This window comes from Corapipo altera, unplaced genomic scaffold, assembly GCF_003945725.1.
Source record: "Corapipo altera isolate COAL_440 unplaced genomic scaffold, ASM394572v1 61016, whole genome shotgun sequence".
NCBI classification, from domain to species: Eukaryota; Metazoa; Chordata; class Aves; order Passeriformes; family Pipridae; genus Corapipo; species Corapipo altera.
The window spans coordinates 304,765-318,532 of NW_020885063.1; the positions used below are offsets into that span (position 1 = coordinate 304,765).

Below are 13,768 nucleotides of genomic sequence, written 5' to 3' on the forward strand. Positions count from 1 at the left end.
GAAGGTGAGGAAAGGGAAGTTCTGGTCACCTGGACACCCTGCCTGGCTTTGCCAGGGAGCTTTGTGTCCCTGATCCCTGCTGTGGGAACCAGTGCTGACAGGACAGGCCCAGCAATGTGGTTTAGCCTCTGTTCACAGGGCAGGGCAGCAGTGAGGACAGTGGGTGTCTCCTGGGGATGCTTGGGAGGGCTCCAGTTTATGCACTGCCTGCAGTCAGTCTATCCTTCTGTGGGCCAGGTAGTGAATAGGGAACTGCTGGAAGCTGCAGAGATCTGTAAGTTGGGATTTTTTGATGCAGAAGATGTGTTGCTGTAGTAGAAACAGCTTCAGCCCCGTGGTAAACTTCTGGGCTGAGCTGAGCAAGAGTTGTTCCAATAAGCTCAGCCTAAAGGTGATGGGACACATGAATAAAAGCAGCTGTGTCTTCCTCCATCAGGGCTAGAAAAACCCTTCCTATTCACTGGAAGTAGAAGAATGTGGTTTTGATCCACCTTCAGTGACTAATCCCAGGCCAGAAAGGTGCTCTCTGGCTCCTCAGCCATTCCCCTCTTCCGCTTGGCATTAACTCAATCCTTCCTGGCTGTAAGTGAAACCATCTGTCCTGCTCTGGGCCCCACCTCCTCAGCATCCCGTGCTGTCTGAGCAGCTCAGGGGTGAGCTGATGACATTTGCAATTTCTGAATGAATTAATTGGAAGTTTGTAGCCAATAATGATTTCCTTCACCAACAGCAAGCGTGTCTCCAATATGTCTCCAAAGGCCTTTAAAAGGGAGTTCAGTAAAACCTTGGCTGGTCTGACAGCAGCAGGACTTTCCCCTCATTGTCACAGGATAATGCATTCTCCTTGCCTCCTGTGGGCCTCAGCTAACAAATCTGCAGATGCAAGAATTCCTCTTGTGTTTTTGTTTGGCCAAGACTTTTGGGAGAAGAAAAGCAATGGACCTGTAACCCTGCTGCTGGAGGGATTAGCCCTCTCACGCTGGAGAGGAGCAGTTGCTGGTTCCCTGCAGGGGGAGAGGACATCTGCATCACCTGAGGAAAACTGGATTGTAGAAAACCAACTCCATCTTCCATTTGTTTTGAGCAAAGTAGAAAATCTGGAGCCTCCAACCTTCTGTGAAAGCATCACACGACTGCCAGTCCCATTCTGTGGACCAGTGTCTCCAAGAGGACCAACATAATGCATCTTTTCAGAGCTCCTGCTATTTTTCCACTAGTGGGAAGCTCTTCTGTCTGGCAAAAACACACAGTACAAGTCCCAGCTTCAAGCCTTACTGATTTCTGAGCACTGCTCTGATGCTAAAGAGCTTCTAAAATGGGATGAACTACATCTTCCTTTGGAAGAATCCTTTGGCTGCTAAATGTGTTCGATGGGCTTGAGGATAATCCCCCCGAGTTGGGGGATGTGCTCTGGTGGGAAGTACAGCTGAAATTCCACCATCAGAGCAGCCCCTACAATGTTGGCACATTGGATGGATGGATGGCCCAGCCCTGGAAGTGTCCAAGGCCAGGTTGGGCAGGCTTGGAGCAACCTGGGCTAGTGGAAGGTGTCCCTGCCCATGGCAGGTTGGAATGAGATTATCTTTAGGGTCCCTTCCAATCCAAATATTCCAAGGTTGTTGTAACCAAAACCTGCCATCCCAAAGTGCCCAAACAGAGAGCAGAACAGCCAAAAGAATGTACAGATCCCCTCTTGCATTAAAGAGGCAGCAGGTAAAATACAGGTCCTAGTTAATGCCGTGTTTCAGGTACTGGGCAGTGCTCTCTCTGGGCACAACCAAAGCCTGGACAAGTTGAATTTAAAGCTCTCTGCTGCAATGAGTTTATTCTGCAGCAACTGCTCTCATTTGCAGCACTTGCTGCTTTGACAAAAGGCTTCCTTGAGGTGACGCACGACTTCCCTCTGAGCACAGGGATGTAACTTCCCCTTCCACTCCTTGGCCAGGGAGCCAGCATTCCAGAATGATGTATTTTAATTAATTTCAGCAACTGAATCCCTTGGCTTGGAGGCATGTGTGATGCAGAACAAAGCCATGTGCAATTTTAGGTTAATACTTCCCTGTTCATTCAGAGGACAGAAGCTGACAAAGCTGGTGGATTTTCATACAGCCCAAACAAATGTCTGCTCAGGAGAACAGGCCAGATGCCTGCAGAGGGAGGCATGGGGAGCACTGGGGCCAAATGCAAATCCCCCTTGGCTTCACAAATGGTCTGATTTAAAATTTTACTTCAGGCCTGTTTTGAAGGGGACAAGTGCCACCAAGGTGGAGGTTCCAGTGCTGCCCTGAATGATTCCTCTGTGCCCAGTGCAGGGAGAAGGATTCCAGCCCCACAGACCTGCGGAGGACTGAGCTTTCAGGGTGTCTGTGTGCCTTGGCTCAGACCACACTCCCTGGGCCAGACTGCATGGAGAGCAGAGGGCACCATTTCAGAAGCTTTTCCACTCACAACCTGAAGCAGGCAATGGATTTGTCTCCAGATGCAGAGAACGAGGCAAACCAACCAACCAAATCACTCTGAGCACAGATCTAAGGCCAGTTTTACTTGCATAGCTAAGAGGAACTGATCCAAACCCCAGTGAAGTCAATGGAAAAACTCCCATGGCCACGAGTGCTCCCTGCACAGAGCCCAGGGACTGCAGTGAGATCCCATGTGGAGAACAGCAGGAGCAAAGCAGAGACTCATTGTGTGCTGGAAGCAGGAGGACAGAGAAAGAGCAGATGGAAAACTGGGCATGTTTCTGGGCACGGTCTGCTGATTAAGTAATGGTGACACAGCTTTAACCATTCTTGCCTGGATTCGTCTGGAAGTCGTAGGCAGAATTAAGATGGAATTTTTAATATTGATTTACCATTTGTTGATTATTCTCCATTAAAACTTCCCTGGCTGGTGCAGCTCTTCTGCCATCAAGATGATTTTAGTGGGGTTTTACATGTGCTCAGAATCTGCTCCACTGTCTTCAGACACATTGCAAGGACCACGAGCTGCCTTCACTCACAGCAACTGTGGCCCAAGGGATCAGCTGCCAGGAGTGGTTATATATCCTAAACCACCAAAATCATTACTGTGCCATTCCAGGAAGGCAGTTAAACACATGTTTAGGTTCCATTAACTTCAAAGTTAAACACAGGCTTAAGGGTTGTCCCTTCTGTGAGTCACAGCCCGACTCTGTGGTGCTGTTCCAGTGAGGTGTTGTCTGCCCCTGTCCTCCTCCACTGCCTGCTCAGGGGAGGTCCTGCACACACAGATCTACCTTTTGTGGGGACCCTGAACAAACCTTGTCCCAAACACTGAGCAGATCAGGTGGCAGAGTTACTCACCTCACTGTCTTCTGCCGGAGGTGGGGGAGGCTCTTTGATGATCTACAAAGATCAAAAAGAAACAGAATAGTGAATTTATACTTTGTTCTTTAGCACAATTCAAATGTCACCAAGAAATGCAAAGGAGGAAACCACAGGATATGCTGCTGGGAACATCTGTGAAGTGTGTGTGTGATCACAGGGTGGCTGAGGTGCTCCTGGAGTCACTATCACTGAGAGAAGAAGGGGAGGCAGGAGGTGTCCCAAAGCCCTGCTATGGAGACATTCCTGGTTACAGCTCCAGACTCACCTCGCTCCTTCAGTGAGGTAACAGCAAATTCAGAGCCTTACATCCTTGATCCTCCAGCCTCCTAATCCCAGTAGTTGCCACAGTCAGTGGTGGCTCTAAGCAACACACAACAGTTGATGTTTCACCTGAACAACCACACTAAAATCAACATCTCCTTCTACTGGACTGTGCACACGTGTACAAATCCTGCCTCAAATAATTTACAGTCTGAACAGAGGCTGGAAAGTGAAACCAAGATGAAGTAAAATGCCCTGGAGACACTGCAAAGTAGTGAAAACCCTCAGCCTGTCTCCCAGGCCATTCTTTCTTCTTCATTCCAGAAGGCTGTGCCACCTCATGCTCTTCACATTCATGCTTTTCACATTATCAGGTTAATAAAATCACTGTCGTAAGCTTTAAAAAATATAAATATATATATATATTTGAGGCTCTCCAAGGGTTTCTAATAGAGAAGCAGGATGAGGTTGTGGACTGGTCCAGGATATTCTCCATAGAAACCATTTCAGTTGATGTGGGCGTGAGGTTATTATTTCATGCAGAAAGTTTGCATCCAGGGCTCTGCAGGCAGTTGGCTGTTCCCAGAGCCCTCCATCCAAGAGCAACAGAGGCCCTTCCAGCGGGAACAGTTGCACACAGGCACGTCAGGCCCCTCTCCCTCCCACGGGACCCCAGAGCACAGCCCCTGCCCGCCCAGCCCCGCCAGGCACGGCAGTGCCCCGGGGGAATCTGTTCCTGGGTTTTACGTCCATGTGGACGGGCAGCTCCTCCTGCACACACCAGCCCACGAGGCAGATGTGTCAGGGGCTGTGCTCCAGAGGTGCCAGAGTGTCCCCAGCTCCAGGACGGGCTGTTGGGGCAGAGGCTGCCCAGGCACAGGGTGGACACGTGTGGGCTCCAAAATCACCCCTCAGAAAGAGATACAGCCCCCAACAACAACAGCCGGGCTGTTTAAATGCAGACAGGGAAAATGACAATCACATTGAAGGTCCTGAAGATATAAATATTTACAGCAATGCCTCTCACTCGTGTTTTTCCTGCTCTGATGAGCTCACTGGTTTTATTTTCCTCTGCAAAGCCCGAGTCATGCAATGCGGCCCTTAATGAAGAGCATGTGCCTCTGGCAGGAGAGATGGGGCTGGAGCAGTTTGTGTCCCAGCCCAGAGCAGTGGTGGGTGTAGAGCTCTGCCTCCTCCTGGGCCACAGAGCTTTTATTTTTGGTGGCCTACAACACCCTGGGGAAACTCTTGCTAAAGAGTCTTCGTGCTTTAGGAATCAGCTTTGTGTGCACAGAAGTACAGAGCACATGTGGAAGCCTGGAATGACACGTGAGGAGTGTGGTGGGAGCACAGCAGGACTGGGGTCAGATGTGGCTGTGCCCCCACAGGCCCCAGTAGAGAGTTGGAGAGGGGATGGCTCCGAGAGCTGGGACTGACCAGCAGAGCTGGAGAGTGTCTGTACAGCATCCATCTCTCTGCCCAGCCTGAAATTCCTATTCTCGGGCAGGACAGAAACGATGAAAGTGATGAAAATGATGAAAAATGATGAAAAGTGGATGGAAAGTGGCTGCAGTGAGCCCCACAACTCAGGAAGGACATTGAGGGGTTGGAGCGTGATCCAGGGAAGGGAACAGAGCTGGGGAAGGATCTGGAGCACCAGAAGCAGCTGAGGGAGCTGGGGGGGCTCAGCCTGGAGTAAAGGAGGCTCAGGGGGGACCTTCTCACACTCTACAACCACCCTGAAGGAGGTTATAGCCTGGTGGGGGTTGGCCTCTTCTCCCAGGCAACTAACGACAGGATGAGAGGACACAGTCTTAAGCTGCACCAGGGGAGGTTTAGGTTGGACATCAGGAAGAATTTCTTCAGAAAAAGGATGTTCAGGCATTGGAAGGGGCTGCCCAGGGAGGTGTTGGAGTCCCCATCTCTGGAGATGTTCAAAGAAATACTGGACGTGGCACTCAGTGCTCTGGGCTGGGGGACAAGGTAGTGTTTGCTCAAAGGTTGGACTTGATCTCAGAAGTCTTTTCCAACCTAACTGATCCTGTAATTCTGTGAAAACTGGATGGAAACTTGTCTTCATCACAGCACTACTCTGTGGAAAGGAAATCTTGGGTATCAGCATGGTTTCCTCAGAGTGCTGCTCCTTGGAGTAAGACGGAGACAACATAATTTCTTACATGTCTCTTGATACACTAAACACTGACCCAGAGAGTGCAATGCACCAACACACGCAGCACTCACTTGTCAAGAGACCTCCTTTTGAACCAAAGCCCTGAATCCAAACCCACTGGATGCTGAGAAACTTCAGATATCTAATCCAAAATGTACCTGCTGGAAGTGGCCTCATTCCCTCCTGGAGCATTCCCTGCTCTGGTGGAACATTGTGGGTTCCAGTGGAGTTTCTCTCATTTGCATTGGCACGAAACATCAGGATAATCCATCCAACGCATTTGGTCCAGCTAAGCATCCAAACACAACTTCTCAGCCAGTATCACTGGAAACTCTGGAGATTACAGGCTTGGAAATGAGGGATGGCTGTTTTCCATACGTTTGCATTCCTTCTCATAACATATGCGGACACGTACACGCAAACTGACTTCTGTAAACAGATCAAGTGTTTTCTATCACAGGCCAAGAGGGGAAAAAAAAAGAAATTCCTTCAATTTTTCAGTGCTTTGCACTTCTAAGAGTAACTGAACACCCCGTTAATTGGCAACATGGTTTGGTTCGTTTGGACACGTCTGGAGATGGGGAGGGTTCAGTGCTCTGGGCCTTTGAGCCTGTACAACCTCTCGAAGGTCAAGCCTCACAAAAAAATACCATTTCTGTCTCCCTGCCCGGGTCAAGAGAGGGTTTTGTTCTCCAAACAGCACAAATCTTCTCCTTCTCTCTTTTGGATTCTTACAGTTACAGCTGAATGTGCATTAGACCCTCATCCTGGGACACTGAGACCCTTATCCCAGGACACTGAGACCCTTATCCTGGGACACTGAGACCTTCGTCCTGGGGCATTGAAGACAGTGAAGCAAAGGGGATGTTGGTGCCATCCCACACAAGTGGGCAAAGCAAGAGCCAGGGGAGAATAGCGAGGTCCCAGAGGAGCCCCAACCCCCTGCTCCTGTGGCACAAACAGAAACAAGAGCCCAAGGACAAGAGAGGAAAGGCCGTGGCAGGGCCCCCGTGAGGACACAGCCTGCAAGGCCACCTCGCTCTGCTCTGGCTGCCCCTCTGGCCTCCAGCTGACACCCAGGGCCCTGCTGAAGGCGTTCAGCTGGGAGAGGGCCTGGCCAAGCACAGCTCTGGGGAGTTTGGCTTGGCAAGGCTGGAGTGTTTGTTCATGTGTTCTTCAGCTGTTTTGATAACCCCAAGCCATCTCTGTGATTGCTGTGCAACTGCATCTCCTGCCCCTGGCTTTGGAAGAAGAACATGATTGTCCAGTCCCATGTTTCCTCACCAGGTGAGGAGCACCTGAGGGGTTCCCCATCATCCCCACACTGGAAAAACCTTGCAATGTGGTCTTTCCTTCCCAGGTGGTAAAGGCCTGTGGGCTGGAGGGGTTGGCCTTTGGCTTTTCGTGGCAGAGGAAGGAACTTCAAGAGCAGTTGCAGCACTTCTACACCCCAAGCTGTGAAAATGCAGGACAGTGAAGTAATTCTTTGCCTTTCCTCACAGATCCCAACACTCATGTGACTGACACAGGTCTCTGTTAGCTGAGCCACCCCATGCCTCAGATCCATGGAGAAGCAGCTGTTTCTGATGGATAACCCAGTGTCAAAGCAGAGGAATGCTATCAGCCACCTCCTGGAAGGTTAAAAGCATTGGAGAGGACGAATTTTGTGTTGCCCTGAAATTTCTGTAGCCATTCAGGCATAAGAGAGCACATGTTGAATCCAAAGTTTGCATATTCCAGGAATGTGTCTAGGATGTTTTCCATCCTGGGAGCCCAGAAATCTCCACCAGCTCACATTGTCCAGCAATCACACATGCAGTTACTGTCCCTGGAGTTTCAGATGATAAATAGGGGCAATATGTTTCTTGTCAGTGAAGCTTTAGGATGGAACAGATCATCATTTAAAATGAAGCAAACAGTACAAAATAAGAAATAAAGGACTTTGCCTCTAATTAGGACTAAAATTTGGGAAGGGAGTATACAGTTTAACTGAGCAGATCATTTTGTCCTTATTTACCTTCACTCTTCTGCAAACCACAGAATGTGTATTTTTGCTGTCCTAATAAACAGGGATTTTTAATAGCATTAACTCTGACCCATCTGACTCATCTTTATTTTTTCTCCTTTCATATTTATAGTTTTGACCTCTCAGTCCTGTGACAGTTTCATAGTTGAGGTATGAGTTGGGTAGAGGAACATTTCCTTTTTATTTCTGCCATATCTGCTGTGTCTTCTGAGTATTCTAATCCTTGGAGATTTGGTCTTCACTTCCAAGCTAATACAAGTAGGAGCCTGTCCTAGTTTCTTCATCTGCAATATAATACAACCTTCTTTCTAGACATACAAGAGGTGAGAGAAGTCCAATGGAAAGCTAACTCATCCTTTTAAGTTCACCTCTCTTGTCAGCCTGGGAGCAGATCCAGAAATCCCAATTTTAACTCATTAAAACTGTAAGAAAAGGCTGTTTCATGCTTAAGATCTGGAGGTGAAGTGCACAAACCAAGTTCAGTACAGGACACGAAATGTCAAAATCATCCACTGATGAAAGACAAGACATCGTGGAGGGGAAAAGCCTCCATTTAATTGACCCTGGTACAGTTTGCAGCTGCATGGGGCGGGCATGGAGTTGTCATGGGAATGCACGTTAAAAATGCAATGTCTGCAAAGGTTGTTCCTTTTCCTGGGCTATTCCACTCACAGATAAACCAGGCCAGAACCACTGGGGTGTGCTCCAAGTGTCTGACCCACTTTCTTTGGAAGACTGTATAAATGAAATTCATTTTCTGGGCTGAAGAATCCCCCCATGGCCTCTTCCAGCCTTGCCCAGGAGCCCTTGCTCTCCCTCACTGATCCTGGGGAATATTCTGGTTTAGTAAGACCACGTCCTAAGGAGCTATTCCTCCTCAGCTGGGCTGAGCCAGCTTTCTTTGGAAGAGGTGAGAGGTGGTCAGGGAAAGCAAACAAAGGCAGAAGTGGTTTTTATGGAGTGAATTATTTGCCATGCAGGCCCAGGGCAGAGCTCAGCAGTACCTGCCCTGTTGAAGGACCTGCTGTGGTCTGGAACAGGGGCTGCTGAACCCGGGTAGGATTAACATCACTGGCCTCTGGATCCAGCCTCAAGGAAACACATCAGCAAGGGAATTGTCTGGGAATCTGAAGTCTGGGCACAGCATCTGAAGGCAGATGCCTCCCCAGCCTCAGAGGGCGCTTTCCAAAACGGCAACTCCGTGAACATCTTTCAGTTTGGACGTTCCACAACTGAGGGGCACTTTGGAGAATATGGATTGAGCTTTTTGGTAAGGACACATCAAGGCACCTCAGTTCAGTGCCTGGCCCCCACACTGTTCCACCAGCCCACATCTCCACCTGGGCTGCTGTAGAGCTGGTGGCATCAGCCTGGGCCTTTGCTGGGTTCTTTCGGGGATCAGTGCCAGCCTATTTAAATACAACCACTGTGTGTGTTATATCCATATGCCAACCACTCTGATCTGACTGACAGGAGCCTGAGAGCAGCACTGAACTGCCCTGGGTACTCTGTGTGATCCATAAGACCATTCTAATCCTCCTGCTTCCCTTTGTGCCCAGCACTGCAGAGTCAGGGTGTTTTTTACACTGTTTTAAACCTGCAATAGCAGCGCTGCCTCCAAGGGTTTGGGCAGTAAATGGAGATGCTCATTCCTGGCAGGGTGTGTGGATCCAGAGCCTGAATGTTCCACACAACAGTTATCTCCAGTAATCCAGTGATTCCAGGAGTATAATGTGGGACACTCCCTGCTCAGGTGGGTGCTCACCTGGACAGCCCAGAGCCAGCCCAGAGGCAGGGCCTGCAGGGCTCACAAACAATCTCTGCCTTCACACTTCTGCTTTCTCTTTTGCTTGGTTTGTCTCAGTAATGCTGCAGATGATTCATGATCCTGTGCTCCCTTCTCCCACATCATCATCCTGCAGCAGAGCTGTGCCCTGTGTGCACATGGGAGCGGGTGGGAACGGAGCACGTGGACCCTCACAGGGAATCTCCATCCAGCCAACAAGGACCGTGTCATTTAATGGCTCTTTAGGGTTGCTGTAGAGCCTATGCATTTCCTCCCCTCCTCTTCCTCCAGTTTAGCCATGATTTTCATGTGGTTTTAATCTATATTTTCTGTATTTTCTCCATCCAGCTCTTTGTTTCCAAAACTTCTGGTCAGCTGCAGTACATACTGAGAGCCAAACAGATTGCTGGGTTCTTCCATGCTTCCTTCCAGAAAACAGCTTTAAAGTTAAAACTGGTGTTAGATGCTTAAATACCAACACCTCATTTATCTGCCAGCCACACCCCTGCATTTAAAATGGCTGCAGTGAGAAAAGGAGGGAGATGGGGCAGATTTTCTGCAGGGGCAACTAACACAGCCCAGCCTCATGTCCTCCCACTCAGGCCATCCTGGATGGCTGCAGAAGGGAGGCAGAGACTCGTGTTTACTTCATAAACCTGTGAGGAGATGTGATGCACAGCCATGTGGGAAGATGCATGTGGGGAAAAGTCTCAGTCTCAGCTGCCCCTGGGAGATAATTCCACTCCCACCCCTGGAGTGCCCTCACTGAGCTCCAGCCCAAGGCTGGGCCAGGCTGGCTCTGGCCATCCCTCCACCTGGTCCAGGGCTAACCTTTGCAAAGGTGCAAAGCATGGCCCAAACAGCTCCCTCATCCTGCTGGGATCCATGTCCATGTGGGACAGGTGCTCAGTGTGGTGCTGCACGTCAGCACAGGGAGCCCATCCCAGCACAGGGAAACCATCCCAGCACAGAGCAGCCTTCCAGTACTGTATCAATTATACCTTCACTATACATCCAAACACTTCAACCAGCTCCATTTCCAAGCCAATCTAACAATGTGCCTGCAAATCCTCCCTGAGATAGTTTTGGAGGCTCATTATCTCTTTGGCTTACATCTACATAAAAATCTACTTGGTTTACAGCAACATTAAACCTGAGGCTTATGCTGGCCTCCTACCCAGAACAATTCCACCCTCGGGCACCTGAACAGCCCCTTGCACACACAGTTACTGCTGAGGGTGTTGGACTCCAGATTGTGCTGTGCTCAGGAAGGAGGAGGAATGGGAAGACAACCCCTAACTCAGGGAGGCAGAGATCAGGCATCTGCTGTTCCCCAGAACTGCTCAGCTCAGGAGGAGTGGGGTCACCCCATTCCAGATGTCTGTGTACTGGCTACCATTCCTGTAAGGAGTCCAGTGGTGGGGATATCAGGGCAGCAGAATTAGTTCTTTGTTTTCTGTTGTTGAACAAACCTCCCAGAACCTTCGGAAAGGTTCGTGCCTGCCTCCCATGCATTTGTAATATCCCCCACAGGTATCCAGGGTAATTTTGCCTGTGTTGGTATCAGGCACAGCAAAGAGTTATTATTGTTCTGAGCCGTCAGGCAACAATTGCCTCTACTGTAAACCGAGTGGTAAATTCCAGACTTCATCCCAGAATCCTTCTGAGACCAATAAACTTGGATACATTTGGAAACAGCATTCCTTTATGGGTGAGTGCCAAGGAGATACTGGGTTCCAGATAAACCTCCAGAGTGAGTCTATTGACTTCAGTCCATTTACTCCAGGGATAAAGCTGGCTTGGTGTCTTTCCTGAAGAACTGCCGGATAATAATGACTCCTATTTAATTAAAAAGCATGCCAAGAGGAATTTCAGGGTTTAGAAATGTGCTTGTCACTCAGAAACAAATTTATACTTGGTAAGAGAAGAGTTTGTTGTTTTTTTCCTTCTTCCCCTGGACACATCCCCAGTTATCTCCAAAGGTCCCCGGGCTGGGATCCATGGTGATGGCTCCGACTCTGCGGTTTGGTTATTCGAGGTTAGTGCTGATGCCTCTGGTCTCTTGTGCAAGCCAGTTCCTCTGCCCTTAATTCACTCCTGACAACTGCATTCCTTCCTGTGCCACTTCCAAACCAGGCTAGAGCTCTGCTGGGCTCCCTCTCTGCACACCCCAGACAGGCTGGGCTCTCCTCCACATGGCCTTATCTTTAATTTCACAGAGTTTTTGGGTGAGCAATACACAGCGAGGTATCTCAGCTGCTGATCTGCTGCCAAACACACCGGGCTACCCCCTGGAGAGGTGGAAGAGGTTTCATCCAGGCTCTTGGAGGACAATCTTTCCAACAGCTACAGGGATGTGTTTGACTTACACTTGGAAACCATCAGTGAGATAGTCCCCACTCGCAGACCCTGCTAAGAGGGAATGTGGGAGGTAAAGGAGGAGAGTGAGGAAAAGCTTTTATCTACAACAAATTTTTTAAGCACAGGATTTAAATCTGGAACACATTAACTTTATAAAGTTTAATGTGGACAGAGACTGCCTCTCTCTGCTGGCCCACCTTGCTTATCTGGACTGTATTTTTCACACTTCACAACCACTGTCCTCACACTGTTCCACCCAGCAGACCCACACTGCCCTCCCAGTGCACAGCTCCATGTCCTCTGCACTGCTGCTTTTATTTATGCCTTTTTCTCATCTGCTTCACCTTTCTCCTGTAACAGATCCTTAACCCAGCAGCGTCACCGAGAGCCTTTCCTCTCTATCCCCCCAGTTCTGCTCCAGTGCAAACATCTGTACAGGGCACATCTCCACTGACTTCCATGCAGATGTGCCAACAAAGGAATTGGCCCAGTTCCTCTGGGAATGTGCCATCTAGTTTAGACAAATAACTCTGAGCAACCTACCACGCTGTTAATGTTTTGGCCAAATTTAGAACCAATCTTTTTTTATTGTCCTGAAAGTCCAAATAAATATTTTTTCCATTCTGGTTTTCTTCTCAGGACCAAGGTGCCAAACTACTGTGAAAAGAAGCGTTTTATCCCCAGCATTTCCAGCCAGGAACAGAAATAGACAACGAAGATTTTTCCTGCTAGATTTCCATCCTTGTTCTGGTTAAATTCATCTCAACACAAAGACTCATCCTTCACTTTGCCTGCTCCAGCAGTGTGGGGCTCCAAAGCTCTCAGAACTGGATTGGACGTTTGGTACAACATGGTACAAATTTACAACTCTGGGTATGTCATTTGAAATCAAAAATAATGATGGTGACCCAGCAACTTGAGCCAGTTTGGGCAGCCTGAAAAGCAGCATCTGAATTGTTCCACGCAGCCACTCACCAAAACAGGAGTCCAATTCTGCTGACATTTCTACATCCCTAATTCTTGTTCTATATTTGCAGCACAAACAAGACCCAGAGCAGCAGCAGAGCTTCCCTGTATTGTGTGTTCCCCAATAATCAGGATCCTTGCCCTGATCCTCAGAGTGCCAGATGGAGATCAGCAGGGATGGAGAGTGCTAGGACAGGTCCTTGCAGACAAACACCAGGGCACGTCTTGAGTCCTGTGATTTCCTTTTTGCCTCCCTTGACCTCTTCCTTCTCCCCTGTTCTATCTTGATTTTCCTCTGCCTTTTTAAGGTATTAACCCTGTGATTGTGCTTTTTAACTTCTGTGAAAGAGCCTGGAGACAACTCTCAGTGAAGCACAGTTGTACTTCCACTGGAACTGTCACTTGAGTGTTTCAAAGTGCTTTCCAGCCATAGTGGGTCAGGAAACAAAGTTAATCTTGCAAAAATTTCCACATTAGAAATGCCTTTTCCTTGCACCTGAGGCAGAACAAGGACTGCAGCCTGGGTTGGCCATGCCCTTCCACAGGAGCCCTCCAGCGTGGAGGTACCAACACCGGGGTTAGACAATGCAGAAGAGCCCTTCCTCCCCAACAGGCATGGCAAGGAATACACTTCTGCAAACCCTTTCCATTTTGTGACCAATAAATATGACTGAGAGGCTCCTGACAAGGCCTGGATGTTGGCATCATTGCTGTTCCATGGGTGTGATCCAGAGGCTGGGCAGATGGAACAGAAGCCCAAAGCAGTGCCAGTGGTGGAAGAAATGCTGCCCCATCCTGTGGAAAACTTTGTCCCCTTCCCCCTCATTTCTTACATTCAGGCAGCACTGAATTGC

At 49.0% G+C, this 13,768-nt stretch overlaps 1 protein-coding gene across 1 annotated transcript in view; it reads right to left on the bottom strand.

The window, feature by feature from the left end:
- ANTXR1 (ANTXR cell adhesion molecule 1) overlaps positions 1–13,768 on the bottom strand; it is a 104,065-nt gene that overhangs the window by 35,490 nt on the left and 54,807 nt on the right. Inside the window, exon 14 of the mRNA XM_027669024.1 lies at positions 3,321–3,362. Coding sequence (XP_027524825.1) covers positions 3,321–3,362 — 42 coding nt within the window. The remainder of the gene's footprint in view (positions 1–3,320; positions 3,363–13,768) is intronic.